The 24,503-nt window shown below is 48.5% G+C and overlaps 5 protein-coding genes across 7 annotated transcripts; 3 read left to right on the top strand and 2 right to left on the bottom strand.

Moving 5' to 3' along the window:
- Positions 1-213: 213 nt before the first annotated feature.
- Positions 214-3,849, top strand: LOC120897680 (PHD finger protein 12). Its single transcript, XM_040302707.1, has 6 exons — positions 214-396; positions 513-1,382; positions 1,487-2,123; positions 2,486-3,132; positions 3,198-3,502; positions 3,583-3,849. The coding sequence occupies exons 1-6, from the start codon at positions 328-330 to the stop codon at positions 3,785-3,787; spliced, it is 2,733 nt and encodes a 910-aa protein (XP_040158641.1). The 5' UTR covers positions 214-327; the 3' UTR covers positions 3,788-3,849.
- Positions 3,850-3,892: 43 nt separating this feature from the next.
- LOC120897683 (pyruvate dehydrogenase E1 component subunit alpha, mitochondrial-like) lies at positions 3,893-5,733 on the bottom strand. Its single transcript, XM_040302714.1, has 6 exons — positions 5,598-5,733; positions 5,440-5,508; positions 4,708-5,272; positions 4,445-4,622; positions 4,235-4,379; positions 3,893-4,161 (listed from the first exon to the last, which is right to left on the bottom strand). Exons 1-6 carry the CDS (start codon positions 5,646-5,648, stop codon positions 3,976-3,978), a joined length of 1,194 nt encoding a protein of 397 aa, XP_040158648.1. The 5' UTR covers positions 5,649-5,733; the 3' UTR covers positions 3,893-3,975.
- Positions 5,734-7,158: 1,425 nt separating this feature from the next.
- LOC120897681 (TWiK family of potassium channels protein 7) lies at positions 7,159-15,197 on the top strand. 3 transcript variants are annotated; one of them, XM_040302708.1, is made up of 7 exons: positions 7,159-7,245; positions 9,074-10,020; positions 10,109-10,370; positions 10,453-10,649; positions 11,804-11,945; positions 12,028-12,764; positions 13,392-15,197. In XM_040302708.1, the coding sequence occupies exons 2-6, from the start codon at positions 9,711-9,713 to the stop codon at positions 12,701-12,703; spliced, it is 1,587 nt and encodes a 528-aa protein (XP_040158642.1). In that variant the 5' UTR covers positions 7,159-7,245; positions 9,074-9,710; the 3' UTR covers positions 12,704-12,764; positions 13,392-15,197. The 3 variants fall into 3 exon arrangements, with proteins under 3 accessions (XP_040158642.1, XP_040158644.1, XP_040158645.1); XM_040302710.1 differs by having other exon boundaries at positions 7,244-7,341; XM_040302711.1 differs by lacking the exon at positions 7,159-7,245 and adding an exon at positions 7,515-7,767.
- Positions 15,198-20,263: 5,066 nt separating this feature from the next.
- On the top strand, positions 20,264-22,035 carry LOC120897251. The gene is made up of 6 exons (XM_040301976.1): positions 20,264-20,392; positions 20,614-20,917; positions 20,995-21,225; positions 21,287-21,573; positions 21,649-21,796; positions 21,894-22,035. The coding sequence occupies exons 1-6, from the start codon at positions 20,336-20,338 to the stop codon at positions 21,962-21,964; spliced, it is 1,098 nt and encodes a 365-aa protein (XP_040157910.1). The 5' UTR covers positions 20,264-20,335; the 3' UTR covers positions 21,965-22,035.
- LOC120897252 lies at positions 22,022-23,393 on the bottom strand. Its single transcript, XM_040301977.1, has 2 exons — positions 23,093-23,393; positions 22,022-23,016 (listed from the first exon to the last, which is right to left on the bottom strand). The coding sequence occupies exons 1-2, from the start codon at positions 23,138-23,140 to the stop codon at positions 22,081-22,083; spliced, it is 984 nt and encodes a 327-aa protein (XP_040157911.1). The 5' UTR covers positions 23,141-23,393; the 3' UTR covers positions 22,022-22,080.
- Between the last annotated feature and the right edge of the window lie 1,110 nt (positions 23,394-24,503).

Below are 24,503 nucleotides of genomic sequence, written 5' to 3' on the forward strand. Positions count from 1 at the left end.
TCGAAGGTGGGTTTTGTTATTTTTTTTAAAGAGGAAATGTCGTTTTTTCCTCATTTCGTCGTATATTGGAACACAACTTAATTTATGAAAATGAAAAAAAATCTCTGAAAAGTCTGGTTTGAAATAGTGACCTTTTCGGGGAATTTCGAACCAAACAAACCGGTCAATGTGTCCACCCACTAGGCACCGCGTACATGCCGAGGTAAACAGACACATTGCAATCTGTCAGCGCTTCACAAACAAAGTGGTGCTGCTTGTGCTTGTGCGGAGAGTGGCTTTTATCTGAGCATCCTTCCAGTTGCTGGACCCGACACCAATCGCACAAAAATGAACGCCAAAATAGGCAAGCAGCGTGCTCAACCGGACGACATGATGGCCACCGGTGGCCTAATGCCGGTAAGTGGTCGTGCCAAGTGCTCATTCATAATTTCCGCTGGCCAGTGGGCTGCTGAACGAAACGGCACGGAACGGTGTGTTATAATGTGGCGCTTTTTCGCCGTCCCTACTTGCAGCTCATCCAGGCCCTCATTAAGCCACCGGAATCGATGGATTCGCTCGGACGCAACCAGCAAAAGCGGAACAACCATCCGTACTACAGGAAGCCAGGACGGGGACACAATAACGATACGTGCGATTCGTGCAAGGAGGGCGGCGCACTGCTCTGCTGCGACCGATGTCCATCCTCCTTCCACCTGGGGTGTCACGATCCACCACTCTCGGAGGAGGAAATACCGTACGGGCAGTGGGTGTGCCATACGTGCAAATGCAAATCGGCGATGAACGTTAGTGACGCGTGGGGCACGGGCGGAAAGCTACGGGTGCGCGATCGCAGCCTGTCCCACAAAAGCTTCACCTCCAGCAGCTCCGGCGGTAAGCATTCGCACGATGGTGACAATAACGATTCGCTAGCAGGCTGCAGCGAACCAACAACGCCCCCGTCGGAGGCGATTGCGATGAGTTCAGCTGCTTCGCTGGCCGCTGACCTGGAGCAGATCGAATCGCGCGCGGAGAAAAAGTGGGACGAGTGTAGTAAAACCACTAACTCGCCATTCGATCAGCTCATAGAAGCGGCTCGGATACTCAATCCGAAGCAATTTGAGCTACCTTTCGAAATGGAAATGTGCATTCCATTTCCGGGGGCGGAAAAGGTAGATGGGATGGGTAAGCGGAACAAACCGAAAAAGATGCACGAGCTCGATAGTCAGGGATTGGTGCCGCTGCCCGCAAGAACGTGCCACAGCTGTGGGCAGTCTTGCCGAAAGGCGCCACTGATCGCTTGCGATTACTGTGAGCTAGTGTTCCACCAGGACTGTCTTGATCCGCCGCTTACGGCAATGCCCACGACGATGTGGATGTGCCCGAACCACGTGGAACAGTATGTGGTAAGTATCGCTGCTTCATGTAGATTTAAATTGATTTAATGAAAATAGGTGATTCTGAAGTGAGAGGCAGATATTAATTAGCATTTCTGTTTCGTTCTCTGTAGGACTCCAAACTGGTAACCTCTGTTTCGCTAACCGAGCGCATACGGTTGTGGAATCGGTTCAGCAACGATATCGAACACGACACGGTTAAAACCGAATTCCTGCGCAAAGTGCACCGCAAAAATCCTCCATTTCGGTTGAAGCAAAAGTTTCGCCAGCGGACTAAAATCATTGTACCACCGTCGATCGAGTATCACTACCAGCATCGTGCACCGCTGCTGCCGTCGCTTACGACGTTCCTGCGATCGCGACAGGTGAACCCTTCCATGCATTTCCAGGATGCACAGCCCGTTCGGTACGATGACGAGACGCTGCTACAGATAGTGGAACGCGAGCTGCAAGCGATCGAGGAAGCGGACGAACGGATGGGCTTTGAAAAGCAGAACACGGACGAAGATGGAAGTGGTGATGAATGTGCAGAGGAAACTAAGCAGAAAACGGACGACGGAAAAGCTGCAGGATGTAATGGCGGGAGCGAGGATGTTAAAATGGAAATTGATTCGGTCGTTGAAAATGGTAGCAGCAATGTTGATGGTGGTACAGTGGATGCAGCTAATAGTTCTGTTGCGCCAAGCTCAAGCTCGAACGCAGCAAATAATACGATAAACATTACTGAATCATGTTATCAAAATGAACATGGTAAGGCGAAACGGGTTTATTATTCAGTATTATTTTGTTATGGTTAGCATTATTCATGCTGTATTCTTGATAGACTTATTCTATAGGATTTTCTAATAATTTAATTAATAATATTCATTATATTTTTATTATTATGGAAGTTATATTATTATAAATAATACACTATTTTATTCGTAATATTATTTCACTAGAAAAACGCGGGATGAAAGGATAGTAGCGATGTAATGAGCAATTAGATTTACTTTGCCTTTTATGTTCTTTATTTTAATCGTAGAGTTTTTGTTTGTTGGTTTGCATTCGCGTGGTTTTGTTAAAACAATAATATAAGCAAATAATTATAACCCCATCACTTTCACTTACAGCAATGCGAGAGCTGGATAATCTGGGGCCGGCGTTGATTAAACTACTGGCAGTGCAGCGCATGCAACAACTCATAGCGGAACATCCCGATCTGCTGGTTAGTTCCACATCCAACGGTACCACACATGAGGAAGCAATCGCACAGCTGTGCCAGAGTGAGGACGATCTCAAGAAGATGCCACTCCCCAGCGAGCTGCTGACGAAGGAAGATATCGAGCGAATAGCGCGCGAGTTTACGGCGGCCAACGGTAGTGCGCTGAACGCAAAGCTGCAGTCGGAATTGAGAAAGCAAAAGCAAAGACCCAATAATGGGTCAAGCAATGGAAACTCTTTTAAACCTCTCGCCATGCAAGATGTGTCGGATGCAACCGTAACTACCTCCTCGAAGAAGGACGCCCTGACCGAGCTGACGACCCGCATAGTGAACCAGGCGCAACACCAGCAAATACGGGTGCGGGCCGCACTGACCTGGATCAATCTGGACCAGGAGGGATACTTTTGCTTCGAAAAAGTGGACGCATCCGATGCGATCTGCATGTCTTACCGCTCCTTTACGATCGGTTCCGGACCGGGGAACGATGTAACGCTCGCCAAATATGGTGACTGTTGCTGCACATCCAGCCGCCATGCAATCATCTTCTACGATGAGGTATAATGGTGCAGCCGAGCCTGTGACCTTCATGTTAGTAAGTTGCGTTATTTGTTTCCCTTCAGGTCACGCAAATGTTTGAGCTCATCAACTACTCCGAGTTCGGGACGGAGGTGAATGGGCATCTGTACGCTTGCGATTTCAGCGATCACTCGGGAACGGAGTACGATCCGGCTTACAGTCAATATGGCAACGCGGCGGACACCGTGACGGACGGTAAGAAAGCAGCAATCAACGCGGGACAGGAGCACAGTGCAGCGGCAAAATGTGATCCGCGGAATCAGCTTAAACAGGATGTGCAGAGCATACTCGAAAAATCTCGCAAAACAAGGGAACAAAGGAAAGCGGAAGAGGCTTACGCCTCTGCTTGGTAAGTCAAGGGTTGCTTCAAACGATGACGATTGTTTCTAACAAGCATTCTTGTCTGTGTATTCATTTCCCATTCGATAGTATGGCCGATCGATCCCTGCCGCTGTGCAAGTGCTCACCGGAACGACGAATTCCAACACGTGCGTGCGGCTGGGAGGGCAGTGCCATCCTGTACCACGGTGCACTGATTCGCTTCGGTTGCCACGCGTTCGTCTTTACCATCGTCGACTTCGACGAGGGACAGGATGAGTTTGAGGATTCGTACCGGGATAGCGACAGCGACTAACTCTGCGCTGCTCAATACCTACCTATTTCGATCTGTTGAATAAAATTGAACTAAATACTCTACACAGTTCGGTGCCAGTGCAGTGCTTGAGGCGTAGCCCGAAAGTAAAAGTGTAAGACTAATCTGTATTTGGTTGGTTTTCCACGTCAAAGGTCACTTGATGAATGGTGTAAGGCGCTGCAGGCGCATTACAGGTTAACGGCACGGTTCAGTGTGCCGTGCTTAAGCCACGACCCGGGATTACAACCGCGGATTGGTCCCTCCTGGTTTTGGCTGTACACGTCGGTTGAAAGTTCCGGCAGGCCAATTTCGGCATCTGCCTTAGCTTGCTTGGTCGCCTCGTCCACCTCCTTCTTAATCTGATTGTCCATGGCCTGTGAAGCAACGTGAAAGTAGAGTGAGAAAGGAAGTACGCCAGTAAAACTGGGCGCGGCCGTGCTAAAATACCTTTAACTCATCTGCCGTCACTAAACCGGCGGCGAGAATCTTATCCTTAAACGAAGAGATGGGATCACGCGTCTGGCGCACCTCTTGTACCTCCTCGCGCGTACGATAGCTCGTGCCCGGATCGGACATGGAGTGGCCGGAGTAGCTGCAGCGACAAACAGTAATTATATCGAGTGCTGTGTAGGGTTACGTTTCCCTTCCACCGCTTACCGGTAAGTATACACCTCCATCACAACCGGACCCACGTTCAGCACATGGTTGATGGCAAACTCGGTGGCCAGCCGGACCGCAACCACATCCATACCGTCCACCCAGATGCCCGGCAGCACGTCGCCGCGTTGATAGTAGTTTACGTTGCAAGAACCACGCTCGGCACTCGTTCCCATACCTGCGCGAGGTTAGAATAACGGCAAATCAGATCAGTTACGGATGTCACGGACCATCACTGCCTGAAAACACAACGAGCTCCTCACCGTAGCCATTGTTTTCGCACACAAAGATGCACGGCAGCTTCCACAGATGGGCCATGTTGTACGCCTCGAAGATCTGGCCCTGGTTGGCCGCACCGTCACCGTACAGCGCCAGACAGACGCCCTCGTTTCCCTTGTACTTGCAGGCCAGCGCAACACCGGCACCGAGCGGGACCTGGGCCCCCACGATCCCGTTGCCGCCGTAAAAGTTCGGCGCGTACATGTGCATCGAACCGCCCTTGCCCCGCGCACAGCCACCCTGCTTGCCGGCCAACTCGCACAGCACGCCCTGCGGCGAGACGCCCATCAGGTACGTCCAGCCGTGCACCCGGTAGGCGGAGATGATGTTGTCCTGGGGGCGCATCGCACCCTTCATGCCGACGGCGCACGCCTCCTGCCCCGAGTACAGATGGCAGAACCCGCGCACCAGCTTCTCCTTGTACAGGTTGCCGGCCGACGTTTCCAGCCGCCGGATCGTTTGCATCTGCCGATAGTACTTGACCGCTTCATCTTTCGTCACCTTGCCGGTGGTCGGGGGCCCTTCCTTCAGGTTGTGCAGTTTGAAGGGCTGCAAAGAGGAGGAGCGTTAATCAGCGAACTTAGCGTACTTAGCGGGTGGTGAAAAAAGTACGATGCGGAAAGTGTTCGATAATGATGAGACACGGTTGGCGCACAAAAAACCGCGCTCAAGGTCAACAAATTCCCGACTCCGCACGGCGCGGGCACCGCTCTTACCTTTGTCTCGAACGTTGCCTCGGTTGCATAATTTTTCACCGACACTAGCGTGCCAGGGACCACTGCCGTCTGGAAGAAAGCACAGTGCAGGAGCGTTGAATCAATTGCACAGTTCGATTGAGAAAGCTGGTTCGCTTTGGCTTTTTTCTTTATTTTACCTGTTGCCGCAGGATCCTCGGTACTAGCGATCCCAGTCCTGTTTTGATCATTCTGCGGCGGATAAAAATGTGTGTAAAGTGATCGGATCAGTGCAACCGTTGCAACACTACTGTTCGGCTCGTCGTTGTCGCGGTAACGACGGCCGAGCGTTGGTCTAGCAATCCACAAACCCGCACGCTCACATTCGTACGGTGCACACACACACACACACGCGCGTACGAATGATGATGTGCGGTTAGTTTAGGGTTTGCAAAAATAGTGTATTCGCGGATGCATCGAGCGGTGGTGCGGTCGCGCGTGCATCAGTGCAATGAATGCAGCGATGGTGGTGGTGGTCTGTGTGTGTGTGTGTGTTTGCGACGGTGTTGGTGGCAATAGAATAAACCAGTACACCGCACGTTTACGGTACGCTGTGTTTGTGGTGAAGCGCTCATACAGCTCACTAATCTTGTTGCAGCACACGAGTGGTGTGTATAGATTTGCCTCTTTTTTATGCAGACGTTACTTTGTACCGCAAGATATAGGCGCTGATAACGGCGATTGGCAGTCAAGTGCTAATCAAGTGATTGATTTATTTGCAAACTCTCGTTAGCTGTTTGTTGTTCCTATTTGTGTTGTGCGTATTAAAAATAACAAAGATTAATAAACTTTAAAGTAAACTAAATAAAAATGATTGAAATGAATTTATTGCTTTTACTTTTCTACATATTGGTAGAACCTAAAAATAATTTAAGATTATTATTATTTTTTGATTTATTTATTCAAGAGGGAATTTTGGAATATTTTAAAGCAATTAATTGTTGTATATTTACACAGTTCTAAAACCGTTTGAATAATTGTCTTTTTTGGAGAGAGGATGCGTATTTCATAACCTTTTATTGGAATAAAGTAACAGTCCGAAAGTAGATGGAGAAGCCTGGTATTTCATGTACAATCACGTGTTGAGCCTACGTAACTGTGGTTGTGCTAGGGAACGGTGGTGATTTGCTTTGTTTTTTTCTCTCTCTTTATTATTTTCTTACATTTTCACTGATGCAAATTAAAGAAAGAAAAAAAAGTTGCCAGCAATAAACCAAAAACAGGCAGAGGAATTTGAAAATGAAATTGTGCAATTTTAAACCTACATTCGTGTGCGTTTAGAGTCATACTTCCTCTGTCCAGCCGGGGGAGTGTTTTGCCGCAGTAGAACGGAAGTTGTTTTGGAGCTGTACCGACACCAACTCCTTGCGACAGTAATAAAAATGCAATCGAGAAGAATTCACATTAAATCCAAAACACAAACCATAAAGCTGCCGAAGCACGACACCCGTAAAGGATTAGCGGTACGCTCGGGAGAGCAAATTCCTTGATAAATACAACATCCAAGCAAACGACGGTGTATCAGTCGCGCTTGGTTTGCCTTCCTTTTTCTTCCGGTCAGGTCAGGTGGATGTTTGGTCTCTCTCTCTCTCTCTCACTCTCTTTTTCTCTCTCTTTCCCTCTCTCTCTTCGGAACGCTCCGCTTCTTCACGCATTGTATTGTAACCTTGTGGAGCAGGCGCACTATCCCCACAGGGTGGTCCGGCACCGTGCCGTGAACGTTGCCGAACGGTAGTCGGCAGGGTAGAGCCCGTCAGTGGTGTCACAGATTCCAGCACAGCATCTTCGGTACGGGCGGGCGGGATTTGTAAATTGAAGGGCAGAAGAACAAAAAAAAAAAAAGGCTGATCCTCCTGGGTCAGAGAGTGCTTGGCCAAACAAACGGTACGGCACGGTGAGGGGCTCGGTCAAGTGACACACGGATATACCACCATTCCAGTTCAGAGTACGGTGATGAGTAAAGAGGCCACCTCCTCGACGCGAGAGCCACCTGTCATGGTGTCGGGCGTTGCGGTGTAGGAGGGCGTTCTTTTTTTTCTTTAGGTTGGTGTTCGCCCCTTCGCTCGAGAGCTTGTTTTGTCCTGCTGGCACTGGAACCTGGTCTGGCAGAAAGCGAACCACCAATTTGTGCTTTGTTATTGCCCAAGAGCTGTGTTTCAGCTCGGCAAGTGTGAGGCGCGTCGTCCCGTGAGTGGGAAGCGATGTTCGTGTCTGTGTGACGGTGTGTGTGTGTGTGTGTGTGCGTGTGTCTGTACCAGTGGTTGAAGTGGAATGCTAAGGACGAAGGAAAATAAATAAATCTTCTCGTCAGTAAGTCGAGACGAAGTGGTCCGCGAGCACACGGGCGTGAGACGGAGCGATTCGGGGGGGAGGGTTGGCGGGGGGTTTATGGTTTATTAAGAAATTTACCCTGCCCTAATGATAGGCATCCCGTGCTCCGTGTGCCCGTCCTCGAACTGCTGATTGGCATTTATTAAGAACGTCCTACGTTTGTGTGTGTGTGTGTGTGTGGCATAGCACTGGGCAGGTGGTGTGAAAGTGTGTGCAATGGGAGTGGAAAAATAACCCCGCAGGAACACTGCAGCCCCCCCCCCGCCTCCCAGTGAATGGTTTCTGCCGCGGCAAACAGGTACTTCACAGGTTGGGAAAACCTGCAGGGGGCGGTTGGGCGTCACGCGGTCGGTTGTTTCGGCACACAAGGAAGCAGTGGAAGCACGAAGGTGACACTTGCCCTACGGAAAAATTGTACGCGAATCGAAAGAGGGTCGCGGCGAATGTGTGTGTGTGTGTGTGTGGGGGGGGGGTCTAGCACTAGCAATTCGCGTTGTTATAGTGTAGCGGGGGATTTGGTTATTGTACTCATATCGACCTGCTTAATATGGAGCCATTCGAAAGCGGGCCGCCTACTTATACTCGATACAGTTCAGTTCGGCAGTCCGACCAACGGGTGGTAGTTGGTGAAGTAATTTAGCCTACCCTTTAGCGGGTGCAACCGTGGGCAAGAGGGGACGGTAATGAGTGTGATACACTTTGATTTGTTAATCCTTGTTAAAAAAAAATGGGATGATGACAGCAGTGGCGTTCCAAAACTCCCCAAAGTTGGAGTGGGTGACAGATTGACACGGCATTGAAACAGGAGCGAATATCCTCGGACACACCACATCGCCTCGTAGCTGGAATGTGTATTCATCGCCAGTGTGTGTGTGTGTGTATTTGAGCGATTTTCATTGCATCCTAGTGGCAGGAAAACGGGACAGTAAGGGGAGCAATAACAAGAATTATCCAAAAAAGAAAAAGAAAATGGAGCCACGGGAAGGGGAGAGCAGATGTGTCGGACACATACACACACACAAACACACACTAATCTGGCGCATCGACCACACACGGCCAAGCGAAGGAAAACAGTTCCAAATCTCTCTCCTTTCCCGTGATGTGCCCCTCCATCATCTGTCTACTCCATCCACCGATTTGCGATGTGATTAATTTTGTGTTCTGACGGGGGACCGTTTTTTTCGCTCTCCCTCTCGTTCGCTCTCTCGTTTTTGCCTCCCCCCCTCTCTTTCTCACTCTCACTCTGTCTAACACACTTTTTCCTCTTTTCACTTACCGCTTCCAGGAAGAAGAAGAAGGAAAAAAACACGGTGCAAACTTGAATTATGTTTGTGTGCTTCGGTTGAGGGGCGCTGACGGTGCGCAGGGTGGAAAAGAAAAATAATTTGACAACAGCGAGCAGCAGCGGAAGCGGATGATGTTGATTTTCGGTCCGGTTGGTGCAGGAAGGGGAAGTGAAAAAGGGGAAGAAAGTTTTGAACGCGAATGAAACAATCATCAAGTTAGGCTACATAGAGCGACTGAGTACGTGTGTGTGTGTGTGTGTGTGAGTGTGTACGTGAAAGTGGAAAGGAGCGCGTTTGGTGCTGCCAAGGATTTGATTAAAGTTGACATTTCACAGCAAGCAATCCCCATCGCTCTGCACTAAACACAAATGCTTACATCCGCGGTGAGCTGGTCCATCGTTTACTAGTGTGCGTTTTGCTGTTTTTCGGACTGTTTATCAGGGAACAGCAAGGAAGTGACCTAACCTAAAGTGCAATGGCAAGAAGATACTTTGTTTAACCAGGGTTTGTGTGTGTGTGTGTTGCGAAAAAGGGGATAAGAACCGATAACCGCGGAGCGCTGTCGTTCAATCTAGTGTGCCATCATATCCATTCTCCTACCCTGCCTCCGTTGTGCCGGCCCGGGATGCTTTAACGATGAGCATAGCCGCGATGCACGAAAAGGACGGTCACGATCACTACCGTTACGACACGTACGCGCCGCTGATGAAGTCCGCCACGCTGAAGGGCGTCAAGGCGGTCCACTGTACCAGCGAGACGGCCACCGTGCTCAAGGGCGGAACGCACACGACGATGACCAAGCACAGCACCACGATCCACAGCAAGGACGGGACGGCGAAGGCGCGGTGCTGCACCTGCTGCGCCGGCCGGGGCAGCTCCACCTTCTGGGCCGCCCTGCTGACCAACATCGGCGTCTGCACGTTGCTGCTCGCGTACACCTTGCTAGGTAAGGGCGACGACGAAGGGGGGGGGGGGCAACGATGGCGCGTTGGGAATAAAAAGAGGCTCACGGACGCTGGTTTTGGTTCTCGTAGGTTCGTTCATCTTCCTGGCCATCGAAGGAGGCGCTTCGCAGATGCAGCAGCGCACGCTCGCATCGACCAACCGGCACCAGAAGCAGCTGCCAGTGAACAACAACAACAACAACAACAATCATCATGGACGGCACGATACGGCCAACCTGACCTTTCCGCAGCTGATACTGCTGGAAGCGGTCGAGGCGCGCCAGAAGACGGTGGAAAACATCTGGGACATTACCGTGTCGCTGAACATTCTGTATCGGGAAAACTGGACACGGTAAGGAGACAGATGGGAAGGAGGTTTCAGGATACTCGGCTGACACACACACACACGGTTCGCTCGTCTCTTTTCGGCACAGGTTGGCATCGATGGAGATAGCACGGTTCCAGGAGCAGTTTGTCAACCGGCTGCTCGAGGAGATGACACAGATCAACAACATGCAGCAAGCGGGCGCACCCGGCGCCGCTGGCCATGAGCTGGCGGGCCACGGGCCGGACAACAACTGGACCTTTGCCCGTGCCTTCCTGTACTCGCTTACCATTTTGACGACGATCGGTAAGTCTGGGGGACGGTAGTGGTAGAGGGAGAAGACGAGGTAGAAACCCTCAATACGGTGCGGTGAGACCCGAGGTGTCAACGTTTGTCATCGTCGGTAAAACAATTTACTTAACCATTTTTGAGCGCATAACAGAGAGCGACTTTATAACAGAACAGGCTGGGAGAAGAAGAAGAGGAAGAAGAAGAGGAAAAAAGGGAAAGTCGTTAAAACTTTCGCACGAACGCTTGCCGGGGGCGGTAAGTGTTTTCTGCGATTTCCGCGTGTGTGTGGGTGCGCGAAAAGGTTACAACTACCGGTGTAGTCGTTCTTCCCGCTGCTACTGCCTCTCTACCACCTCCTTCACCCTCCCTTGCGTGGCGATTAATGGCCATTTACGGCACATTGAGTAAAGTGATAAAAGCAATTAGCGAAGAACCGAAGGTACCGCTCGATTGAAAAAGGGTGCTGGGGCTGGGTGGACGGCATCCGTGATTCCTTCTCCGCTGTGCGCCTTTTACCTTAGCACCATCAAGCACGAGGTCAGACGTGTCCGTTCCATCCTTCCCGCTCTGCACGCCGCCTTTCTCTGCCGTACTTTCACGCAATGGACGCGAACATGGACTAAACACGGGATGGGCCCAACGTTAGTGCCAGATTTAATGTTCGGTCCTGACGGCCTGCACCGAAACGGCTTAAAGCCAGGGAGCCAGGCTCCACCGAATTGGCCGGGCGCTGCAATCCATTGATCCCTTACGTTTTTAGCTTTACGATTCCATTTCGCCAAAATATTGTACTGGCGCTGCATTTATGAGCCCGCTCCCCTGCCCACTGACCGCGTTTGATACCTTGGTCTGGAGGGATGGGAAGGTTGAGCATTGAGTCCTCGAACTCAAGCGAAGCACGGCCCGCCGCCACGTGTCTTTACGCTTGGTCACGTTTTTTGGCGGAGAGTATCTTTGCCCATCAACGTGTGCGCGAAACGGTGGCTGCCGTTTTCCATTAGGCGCGAGTATCCGATTGTAGGATGATGTATTTCAAAAGGCCCGGTCCTTCGGAAGACTAATGGTTTATGACTGGTGCATGATGATTCCCCTCTTTTCTTGTATTCCTTTTTTGCCCACTCTCTCACTCGCTCTCTCTCTCTCTCTCTCTCTCTCTCTCTGCGTTACAGGGTATGGTAGCGTGGCACCACGGACCGTGCTCGGACGGATGATAACACTCGCGTACGCCGTGCTGGGGATACCGCTGACCCTGGTGTACCTTTCCAGCACTGGCGGGATGCTGGCGAAAGTGGCCCGTGGAGTGTTTTCCAGGTGAGTTTGTTTGCCCTTTGGTGGCATGCGGTGGGCAGTGTTAATGATACCTATTTTGGGGTAACGCTTCACCCTTTTGCAGAGTTCTTTGCTGCTGTCTGTGCTCCAACTGTGGCTACTGCTGCTACGACGAGAAGCGCATGGAGGAGAAGGAAAAGCGCATGAAGCGAAAGCGCCAGCAGATGGAGCTGCAGCAACAGCAGCAGCAGCAGCAGCATCTCGCTCTGTCCGGCCAGGAGCCGTACTACGTGCGGTCGGGCTCGCTGCAGAACAGTGTCAACTCGCCCGAGAAGCAGCTGACCATGCTGGGAACGGCGGCGGCGGCGGCGGCAGTGACGTCCGCTACCACCCCGGACCACGACTCGACCGCTGGCAGCAGCGACAGTGAGTCGCGCGCCTCGATGCACGGGCTCAGCATACTGGCCCCGATACTGCTGTGCGTGGCCATGATGTCCATCTACATTGTGGTCGGTGCGCTCACGCTGTTCCGGCTGGAATCGTTACCGCTGTCCGACGGGGTGTACTTCTGCTTTATGGCCCTGTCGACGATCGGGTTCGGGACGCTGGCCCCCGGCACACGCCGGGAGTCGACCGCGACCACCTGGTTCTGCTCGGGCTACATCATGGCCGGGATGGCACTGACGGCGATGTGCTTTAACGTGCTGCACGACGAGATACTGCACCGGTTGCGGCACATGGTCGAGATGCAGAAGGAGATCAAGAGCCACAACGAGCATCGCCGGTTTCTCGCCTCCTGACGGTACGAGAAGAACACGAACCTGTACCAGCGGAATCCCACCGAGGAAACCTTGATCACCGGTAAGTTGCCAGGGGTGGGTGAGTGTTTTAGCTAGCCGCTCATTTCAATAAGCAATATAAATTAGCACACTTTAAAGTAAAGAGTGGCAGCAAAAAGCAAAGACGCGGCGTTGTTTCCAGCCTAGTTCACGCACCTTAAATGTGCTGACAGATAGATCAAATGCTATGGAAGGGGTGTGTGAAACATCCGTAATTGAATTACAATCGATACTACTGCTTTGCTGCGCATCTTTCCCGGGCGGACTGGTTGCCCACCTACCCGATCGAAGCTCCGGTTATCAAAACCCTCAAGGAAAGGGAGTAAAAGTGAAAATGGATTCTAATTCGATCAAGCACCAATCAAGAACCGGTTAGAAAAGGGGTGACGATAGTGTAGTGTCTCCAGATTCGCTTCCCCTGTTGCGGTGTGCAGCTTGATTGTGTGAGACGGTTGTTGAAATTGGTAATTCAATTATCTGCTTATCTTTGCACTGGGTTTGAGACGATGGGAGTCGATTGCCGTTTGAAGGTTGATAGAAACACGCACACATTGGCATGCAGCAAACCGACACGATACCTTTGTTTGATACATCGCTTTGGTTCTAATCATATTTAATCGCTCGCTCGCTTTCCCCTTTCCCAATCCAGGAACACCGACGTCCGTTATCTTCGCCCAAGAGCCAGACTTGGGCCAGTTGCATCTGCAGCACGACTGTCACTCGGTGCATCATACGGTCGGGCACGAGCTTATACCGATCGTTACGATGGCCCCGAACGGGCCCGGCCCGGGCCTGTCGTCGGAGCTGCTGGACCGTGCCACATCCCTCTCGGACGTTGGGCCCGTTGGTGTTGGGCAGCCGATGATGATGCCGGCGCCGGGTGAACAAACGGTACCGCACGGGCTGGGCATGGCGAGCAGTGGGATCGGTTCGATGATGACGTCGAACTTGAATACGGGCGTGTACACGCTGCCAGAAGAATCCGAACACGAGTCGGAAGAGTGTCCAGCCATGTAAAGCCGGGGAGAGCTTGTGGACAGCGGCAACCTGATCCCGTCAGCTTTCCCGAGATGTTGGGTGTCGGGGTTGTCTGTCGGAACAACAACAAAAAAACGCGATACAGGTGGTACTCTTACAAAGATCAATCAATCGTTGAATCATTTCCGTACTCAACCGTGCTGTTGATGTGGATCAATTATGACAAATGCGGACACGTTACACGTTAAATCTTAGGATGAAAGGAAATCACACACATACATTAGATTTAGGTATTTCGAATGCGTTAGAAAAATAGATGGACCGATGGAAGATTTGTTGCAACAACTAGACAACCATAAATTCCACCCCCCGGTTGTTGAGACTGTCAGGACATCATACTAAGTGCAATGTACATATACGTGTAACACACCTAACACACCTAACTTTAGCAGGCATTTCGAGCGACATAAACAGTAATGAAACAATCGCTACCATTTACCGTACAGTGGATGTAAATAGTGAAGGATTTGAACGCTGCTAAATACCATTTCATATCACGCAGTACATTTTTCTTACAGGCCGATACATTTCCAGCCAGCCATACGCAACAATCTTCTCGTCAATTTGTTCAACTATGCAGCGCAGCGCAAAATTCAATAGGTTTTGCTTTCTTTTGCAACGAACAATACACGCTACACTTACAAAATCCAACCAACCATAGAATGAACAGTGCCATGCGAAATGAGTGCATGTGTATGTTAAACTTTTGTATAATTATTACCTTGGTTGGATAACGAAAAGGATGTCGTAAAGCTAGCTAATATGGGCCGGAAATGGTCGACGTACATAAATATATCACCTAAACTATTTAGATAAAGACGAAAAAGGAAATAGAATAGAGATAAATGTTCACCTTCAAGCACATGCAACGGCTTGATTGGCTGAAGGCAACTTTGCCATAGATAAATGAGAAGCAATTATTCACTTGCTACGCAACGGTACGCGTACAAAGATTATTCTATACGTTACCAGTCAATCATTTTAAGGTAGAGACAGTCTAAACAGAAATGTATTTTTATCGATTTTCATATATGGTTACAAAAGGTTTTGTCGCTGTTCTGTTGGGGGGAATATGTTTCCTTACTAAACCTTTGGATAGAGCAATGTAGGAAAAGAGAACAAATATCGAGAGAGGCACGAACACAAAAATTCGCGGAAATTGTTTCTGCACATTCGGTATCCGAATGATGGTCAAACGAAAAAGGGGTTCCGTTTGTTTGTTCGGTTCCGTTCCGTTTCATCAAATGAGCTTTAGAACACAAAGCAAACGTTTATAATAAGAACGTCCACACGAAGGAATTTAGAGCAAAACGCACAAAGGCGGACTACTAGGAGAATTTGGAGATTGTGCGAAGGGAGTAATCGTCAATAGACCTAACATAACACATAAAAAGTTACCTTTTCGTGCAATATGTAATGCAACTCTATCGTATGATAATGGAATTTACTTCTCTCCCCACACCGTCGTAGTTCCACTCCCCAGAGCATCGATTGAAACAGAATCCCTCCTTTTGATGCAATATCCTCATCGTTGAGCCAGAAGGTGCTGGCGGATGGACATAGTAACCCTATCTTTCGCTCTCGCATCCTGTACCCCTTTTCTATCCAAAGTTTTACGGGAACGATGTAATGGGCGGGTTTTATACAGTTGTACATAGCGCTTATTGGTTACCTCCTATTCGTTCGTCGACACCTGAACTATACGTTTGTAAAAAGGCAATCATCGGTGTGTTGGCCGGAGTATAATGTTTAATTGCCTAAACTGTCCGATTGCGTTCTTTACGAGAGGGAGATGGAATACTTCCAATAATAATCGTAGTATGATCATGTTGTATGAAAACTCTTCTGGAAGATCATTTTGGGATCATCACGGGAGCGAAAGGGGAGCGTGAACCAATCATGTGCTTCACGGAATTACCGTCATAAATAGTATCGATTAATGTGTTTAAACAAATTGCAAATGAACCCGTATGTAACCGATAAGTAACTGTAAGCTACAGGACCAGGCCCTGTTGTAACTAAAACAAACAAACAAAAACACTCACACTAGCAGAGATCGTGCCGTTTGGTTTACATTGACGATCGTGCAGATTGATTCGAATTTATCCACTCTAAAGGGTGGAAGAGTAATAGAAGGGCCGCGTTTGACATGACACCTACATCTGTGAGCACAATGTGATAACGAATGAGCAGATACGGCGTAACTTTTCACACAATGCAATCGAACAATATGGAGGGAGTCGTCCATTAAACGGGGAATTGAAATAGAGAGGAAAGCAAAATACATAAGCAAGAAGATTTGAAGCCAAGATTAGAAGAAGATGGTAAAAAGACATTGTGTATCCCTTACAAAACCTTCTTGTTCGCCATACCCAGACACATTCACATACGCTTCGCCCGAAGCTATGCGTTGTGAACGGAACGAATGGACACTTCCTCAAGCATCATGTACGCGTCCATTCGTCGGGATGAACTATGATGATCGTCCTTTTATCGATGCTGATCGTTGATGTAATAAAAAAAAGTATATGCATACACTACCATATAATAATACAACACTTTAGTGTGTGTTTTTTATATTTATTTCAAGTTTTAGTATGTGAATAACACAATCGGTCCGGTGATACAGTCACAGTGGCGGATTTAACGGTACGCGGACTGAGCGGCCGCGGGGGGCCCCGTCAATTTAGGCACTTACAACATTGTGTACAATAGTCTCATCGGGAACTTCTGTGCCCAATAGGGGCCTCATGGACGAAGAGAGTCATACTTGGTGTCTAAAAATGATCTAGATAATTTTTTTTATTATATCGTTTCATAGACTTTAAAAACGATCAAGTATAATTATTCGTTATTAGGCAGTGTGTTAGATCGTCATCAGGAAGTTTGTGATGTGGTGTTACACTGTACTCTTGTTTAAATTTCCATTTACACGTTGACAACACTGTTAACAAGGCATACATCTTTCGGGTTTTATCTTTCGACAATTCCGATAATGTAGTTATGTCTTAAGTCTTATGTCGTTGTTTACTTGTCTTGTGTTGCTGGGTGATGTACTGCTCAGTACTTTGGTTCCCGAATTGCACTACGATGCTCAACACAATAGAGGCAATACATCGAAAGTTTACAAGACTTGCTTTATAATAATAATCCATTAATGCGATCAATTCAGAGGACTTATAGCCATGTCAAGTTATCGCTCGCGTTGCCTTCTGCTTGGCCTATAGACGCTAGAACACCGTTTTAAGGTAAACCAATGTGTAGTTGTAGCTAAAATATTCGTCTAAAAACGAATTAGACGCTGTTTCTTCGAGAAGAGCAACATCTACGTGCATTCGTGACCTCTTCGCTCTCATAACTTGCTTGTTGGTGAGAGCAGGCATACCTTAAATGGATACAATGAGTCGTTACTACCTATGACAAAGCAATTCAATACATGGTCTTATAACTTTGATTTTAATTTAACGACCAACACATTTAAAAGAGAATATTGTATTGATTTCCAATTTCGGCGACACCGGAGTAAGGCAGATGTTAGGGGAATAAGTTAGGGATTAGGTGTTGAATACCTAAATAAATAATTAAATTAAATTTTTAATTAATAAATAAATAATTAAACTTTATGGGTAGTCGAGGGATCATAACCCCCCCACCCCCCTCGCTCGAAACCAACAGGGGGCCTCAACTTCTTTTACCGCTTAGGGCCCCCGATACCCTAAATCCGCCACTGTACAGTCATCAACTCGAACTACTCAATAACATGCCCGTCATGGGTTCAAGCCTACAATGGACCGTCTATTCGTAGTAAGGACTTGCCTATCATCCGGCTGCATGGTAATGAATAAAATCTCGAAAGTTTGTAGAATCCGACATGTTCGCGTAGGACGTTACGCCAAATTGAGGATTGTTAATAACACGTCGTGCGTGATCGAGACTTAGTGCTAATCGATCCACTTACCATTTTAATTAGATGCATCGTTTAATCTTATGGTTTGAGATCTTTCTCCTTTCCTAATTAGTTAAACTCGTTCATTTCAATACGTGAGAATTGGACTTAATTAGGCTTCCATGTATAGTTTCCAGCCACTCGCCAGCAAGGCTTTTTCTCACTCAATTCCCACAAAACTCGATTCAGTTTGCGCTGGCTAACGTAACCAGCAAGCAAACAAAGCCGGAGTGATCAAAATATTGCGTCGCAGTTTTTTCTTTCACCCCAAAAGTCCGCCATTTGCGGTAGCGTATGGTATTTCATTAAGCGGCGAACTGGTTTCCCGTGCGGAAAGGAATGTTACGGTTGCACACCTTTCTTTTTTTTTGTTACTCTGGCAGCGTAAGCGTGAACAGGGGAGACAAAACGGAATTGCAACGTCCCACGGCGGCAAGGGTAGTGATCAATTTGGGGTAACGATAAAAGCTATTTTTAGCAATGGAAAATTTCACGCTCATGGATGGATGGAGTATGCGTTTGTGCAGCGTCGGTAAAGTGCATTCATTGATAGAGTTTTTTTTTTATAAAAATATAAATAATTTCGACAGAACGCTATTTCTTAGCATATTAGCTTCCAATTAAAGGGGAAATGATTTTCTATTTTATTATTTTTATAACTGATTGGCAGACTTGTGCTAATCGTTGTGTGTTCGTTGTGTTTCCTTCCTTTCCTGTGCATTAAGGGAAAGGCGCAGCGTCCTCAATACGCTTGTTGGTGCATTTATTTTTGCACCTTTTTTCTCCTCTACACACAGTTGCATTCGCATGCTGAGAATGCAATGCGCTCTCACTTCCCTCGCGCACTTACCGTGATGGACACAGACACATCCTCCCCTGTGATCTGATCACTTTCCTTTCAATCGCATTCCATTTCATGCAACCCGTTGGACGGATTGCTTCCACTTTGGATTGATTTGCCGTCGGGCGAAATGGATGGGGTTTTTGCAACACGTCGGCATCATCCCGACCACGATCAATCATCTGTGCTGTTAGTGCAGGCACCAATGCGAGAAACCGATCGATCTTTCTCCATCGACGACCCACAAGCACACCAGCACAGACCCGCCCCGGGGAGGTTCGTTGGGTTCGTTGTGTGTATTCGATCGGTCTTTTGACCTTCCCCGGTTTCAAGTTCAATGCCATTGAAATGAGCCGAGAAGAAGATGGAAAACGGTGCCGGTAATGGCTGGGAGCTGCAAATGGAGTTTGTTGTCGCATGCATCTGTTCAGAATGTGTGTGTGTGTGTGTGTTTGCCCCTCATGGAAGGTGCTGGGGAACGACTCTCCAATATTGCTGCTATTTTTCAGGTGTACCACAAACTAGTTTGCTGACAACCTTCGCCAGTGGCAACCGAGCCGGCCCCGATTTTGTCTTATCGCCGCATAAACATATGGACGTGCGTATTGAATAATGCGATCGCCGTTCTGTAAAAAAAGGTCAATGGCCGCCTTCGTTTCGTGGGATCGCGCGTTTGTTTACACACGATCGGCTGGAAGATGAAGTTAATCCCGGTGTTCACCACCAAGAGGTATTATTTGCTGTTATCTTTAGGTAAAATATACATATATTCAAATGCCGAATGTTAAGCTTGAGGTTGTGGAGAGCTTCGAGCTTTTCGAGGGAAAGGTTAAAATCGGGTTACTGATACTCCTCGCAGAAACTGGTTCGTCAGACTTTTGTGGTTGATAGTATCGCTTACAAGTGGATCCCAACCGTTGGCATGTGGAAAAAAGGTAAATATTCTTTAATGTGATTTAATGAGATTTTGACGGCTTATATTCAATAAAAATGTTAATAGATTCATGTGCATCCAGTACGCGATCAGAATGTGTCCCCGTTCCCCGCCTGTGCAAGCATTGAAGTCTCTCTCTCTCGCTCGCCGATCTCCTCAAACGCCGCGTGAGATGGATTGTTTGTTTTCTCTCACTCGTTTTGTTTAGGTGCCGTATTTCGCTTCCTGCCTTCCCGCTTCTGCCCGTTTCCCCGGGCACCTTGCCACAGAAGAGAAAGTGACAACATTGCCCGGGCAAACCCCGTATCGAGCGGGTGATCGCGATGGCGGATGGCGGCCCCTTATAATCGGTGCTCTTCAGTTGATCCGATTCCACCCGAGCACGGCCGACCGCTGTGGGTGTGGGAAGGGAGAGAAGGGACGCAGTCGCAGGCAACAGAAACAAAACAAGTCCCGGCAGAGTGGGTCGTCTGCGGGGGCAGCAAATCGGCCTGTTCTGCTTCCGCCGATTGGCACGGGAGTACGGTCGCACACGAAGGAGGCGCATGGTGCGGGTCGCCCAAGAGAAAGGGTGCGCACACCCCTTTGCCCGCTTGCGCATTCCCGCTCGAGCGTATGTGTGGGGCTGTCGCGTGCGTCTTCTTCATACGCGATACGCGAGCGGCAGAGGCCGGGGAAAGGGGTTAGCTGCGAATGGGTGGAAGGAATCCGCGCACACATTCGCGCATCGTGGCTGAAGCTCCCGAGGGTGCGATCGTACGCAACGTGACGTATCGAATTCAGTGCTCTTCCAGACGCCGTACCGAATTGGTCGACTTGCGACGCGGCCGCACAATGAAGTTGGTTCTGTCCTGTGCTATTGGTGCGCTCCTGTGCGCTTCGTTACGAACGGTGAGTTACCGGTGAGGGCGGGAGTGATCATTTGCTGTTTGGGAGAATATTAGTCACGAAACGGTGCCACGATAAGTGGATGATTTTTGTATGCAGAAATTGTTGTTGTGCTCAGTTGCTCTAAAGTGATGTGATCACAGCTGAGGACAGTGATCTTTAAATGTGAATGTGAGTTAATACATTAAATATTAAATCGTTTGGCAACAAAAAAATGTTTCCAGATTTACGCATCTGATGCAACCATATCAGCAGATGACGATGAAAGGTCAGGAGACAGAGGACCACTGCTGGTAGATAACTATATTCCCGTGACAATGCAAATACTGCAACACTGTATCGAGATGATTCAGTACGAGCCGACGATGACACCGCCAAATGCTGAAGCTGAAATAAAACCTTCCACAACCACTACTACTACTACTAAACGGCCTACAACAACGACAACGACTGCTGCTAGTAGTACGTCGTCTACCTCAACCAGCAAGCCACCACAGGACAGTCCGTTAAGTACCGCTAAGCCTGCAGGTTTGTAATGGCACCGCGTGAAGAGGTGATTGATTATCGCACAGCAACGTGAACTCATCTGCTTATGCCTCGTCCAGATGCAACACTGTCGCCCACCAGCCCGCACAGACCGGGCTACTACGGTCCAGCAAAGCCCCCGCCAACGGTTGTGACCACGACGACGGGGAAACCGACCACCACTTCGAGCACCACGACTACTGAGATGCCCAAAGTGAACGAAAGTCCCACCACCGAGACGCTGCTGTGGAGTGATAAACCGTTTGCCGAGTGGTTCTTGCAAAGCAAGCGCAAGAAGGTTCAGCCGATCTGTAAGTTAGCTGATTGTATCTGTGTGCATTGTAGTGAATTTGTGTGGGCCCTTCTTTGCAGCTTCCCTGAACGTGCAGCTGTTAGATCCGCTGCCACTGCGGGTACTGCAGGACTTTAACCGCGAACCGTACGAACCACTCGCGCTACGCCCGGAAGACAATGCCAACGAGTTCCGGCGCCTGTACGACGACAATTACCGGGGACCGATCTCGCTGCTGGTGCTGGAAAAGGGCACGAAAAAAGGTGGCAAGAAGCGGGTACCACCAACGAAACCGTACCTGCATATGCTTGTGCTGTACGATATGTTGAAGCGTGAAGCGAAGAAAAACATGTACAGCATCTACGAGGTAAGGGGTGTTGGGTCCCATGTCAATGCACCTTATTCCGTTGTAAATTACCACATTTTCCACTCATTTGCTTAGGGATATTCGGAGGCCATTCTTGGCGAGCTGTCGGTGATGGATTTCCCAAATGCCAAGGAACAGCTCCATTACGCGCTAACGCAGCTGCTGGAGCGTAAGGACATCGAAAAGTCGGACGTTGTTTCGCGCTCGAAGCAGATGATTACTGGTGAGTGTGATCGTGCGTGAAGCATGTGGTCGAATCGGATCCTAACACAATTTATTTCATTATCTGTTTCACATTCTGCTTCTTCAACCCGCAACAGACTTGAGCACGCGCAATAGTGCGATAACGATGGCGCTGGAAGTGGTACCGCCGCTGCGGTTTGGATTGTGATTTAGACAAATACTAGCCAACATACAATTGATGTTTTACAAACAACGATACAATTACCATATACTTATTAATTTACATAATGTAACTTACTCGCCCCTAACTGAGAAATACCATCTTTAGCTTATGGCGTACGAAAAGAACGACTGAGCCGTTTTAAAGATGCCCCAAGAAAAGCCAGCGAACGATCCGAGCACCTCCAGCAGAAATATACCGACCGTTTCCATATTGCGCCGCGGTTCCGTATCAGCACCAGAGTCTTCCGCAAGCAGCGCTTCGGTATAATCTGCGTACGGGTCCACCACATTGGGCGGTAGCTCGACCAGGGCACGTTTTTCCCTTCCCGACAAGTCTGCGCCGTCCGATGCTACTGTTATCGATCGAGTACTGCGCGAGTTGCCTTCTCGTCGTGTGTTTGCTGCCAGTATTAAGAGTCCGGTAATGGACGACAGTGCCTTCGCTACTCGTCGTCGCAGAACCTTTCGCCGTGCCTGAAACTGTCCCAGAAGCGTGGTTCCGTTAGCACCGCGATCGAACAAAGCAGAGTCACTATCGTGCTGCAGTGGCTCAAGATCCGAATCGAGCTCATCGGAGTCATTATTGTCGGCCGTGGCGTTCAATGAATGTTCTGCCACCGATGCCATCTGGGAGTCATCGTTCGTCGAGAACTGTTTCATTTTGTCCCGCTCTTCGGCACCATTCTTGGGCACGAGGGTTTGAAACACCAGCGTGATGCGTTCCTGTGCTGGTTTGATTATGTCGTCGATGATGCGCGCCAAAAGATCGGTTCTGTTCCATCGTTGCCACAGCGTAGTGGTGGTTGCTGGCGTGGTCGTTTGGTCGTTGGCGAACGTTATCGGTGGCTCCTCCTCTGGACTTTGCTGAGTGTTGTTCGCTTTTGTGTCGATCAACTGCAGTTTATCAGCCTTCTTGTCCATTTTCATCATCATTCGAAAGTCCGTTATGTGCGACTGTGGGTCGTCGGGCGTAGAGGACGAAGCTATCGCACGTGCCAGAAGATCGCCAAGGAATGGTTTGCTCACGACAAGCGAGAACTGCGAGAATGCATGAACGATGGGTAGAATGTATGAACGCATCTAACAATCGGGATATCAAACCCACTCAACGTACCATTGATAGAACAGTTATCACTGTTATGCAGATGCATCCTGAAGGCATGGCTAAATGGATTATACGCACTTTCTACTCTGCTAACACCGTTTCAAGCGGACTGACACTGCACATTTGATCACTCAGGAGCGATCCACTAATCCTCACACCGCTATCGAAAGCAGCTCAACCACAAACTGAAGCAGAGTCGTATGGCGGGGTGTCTACTTGCGGGTATGTTGCAGTCGGTTTGGTTCGATTTTGGGGAGTGCCTCCCACCACACGCACTTTCAGCTGTTTTATATGCACGCATCGCGGTGACAATGGAACGTGACGTGGTAGTAGTTATTGGTGATGTTTACCACGTTCAATGTTAAGGTAGCGGGCGGTTTTAAACTCGTCACGGTTTCGTCTGGGAAAGACTGGTACAAAACCTTGCCGCTTGCATTTTGGATGCGACATACCGGCACAAGGTAAAGGCGATAATCGTGCTCTGCGAAACGGCGTACGTTATCCATCGATGCTCACTGGAAATAGTTGAGCGATAGGTGGATCATTCTTGTAAACGGTGACGAGTGCATGATCTCGCTGTCCCAGTTTCGGGTGGGGGATCGCAAGCAAAACAAAATTCTCCAAAGCAATGGCATTGTGAAAGAATGTTCATTAATTGTTGAAAATCTTACGTTGTATGTATTCTTTATTTATTCCTCGACGGATGCGACGATTGAAACGACTCCAACTGGCAACTATCGGGTCCGAACGGCCTTCGACGGTTCCGAACGGATCCGTCGGCTTCAACGCCTTTGAGCTTGGAGATTTACTCCTACCTTCTAGAGCTACTTGCAGTTTTGAACTCATTTTTCTCAGGAACAACAATCATTCGTCTATTGGTTAGCTCTTTTTCATTATTGATGTTTATTTTGGCGACATCTTTTCAACCTGAAACAAGATAGGCCGGTCTTTTAATATAGTCCTCAACTCACTCGTCTTAAGAATATGCCGGTAATAGGTTTTAGTCCCCAGACCGTGCCCCCCATATGTAGGACTGACTATCTTGCTATAGGTAATCAATCACCCATGACCAGGAGGTACAGGCAGACATTGACCAAATGCTGTTGTTGCACCAAAATAAGAAGAATCAGAAGAAGAAAAATAATAATAGTGATAATAATAATAATAATAATATTAATAATATGACAACGAAAGAAATAAATAAATAAAGAAGAAGAAATAAATAAGCAGAAGAAGAAAAAGAAGAAGAAGAAGAAGAAGAAGTAGAAGAAGAAGAAGAAGAAGAAGAAGAAGAAGTAGAAGAAGAAATTAATAATGACACAACAATCCAATAGGAATTGGATCATGTCGGGTCTTCTAAGAGCCTGTGAGTTTACACAAGTTTTACCTGGTTTTGTTTCGTGTACAATGTTTTTTTTAT

The sequence above is a fragment of the Anopheles arabiensis genome, chromosome 2 (assembly GCF_016920715.1).
Source record: "Anopheles arabiensis isolate DONGOLA chromosome 2, AaraD3, whole genome shotgun sequence".
Taxonomy (NCBI): Eukaryota; Metazoa; Arthropoda; class Insecta; order Diptera; family Culicidae; genus Anopheles; species Anopheles arabiensis.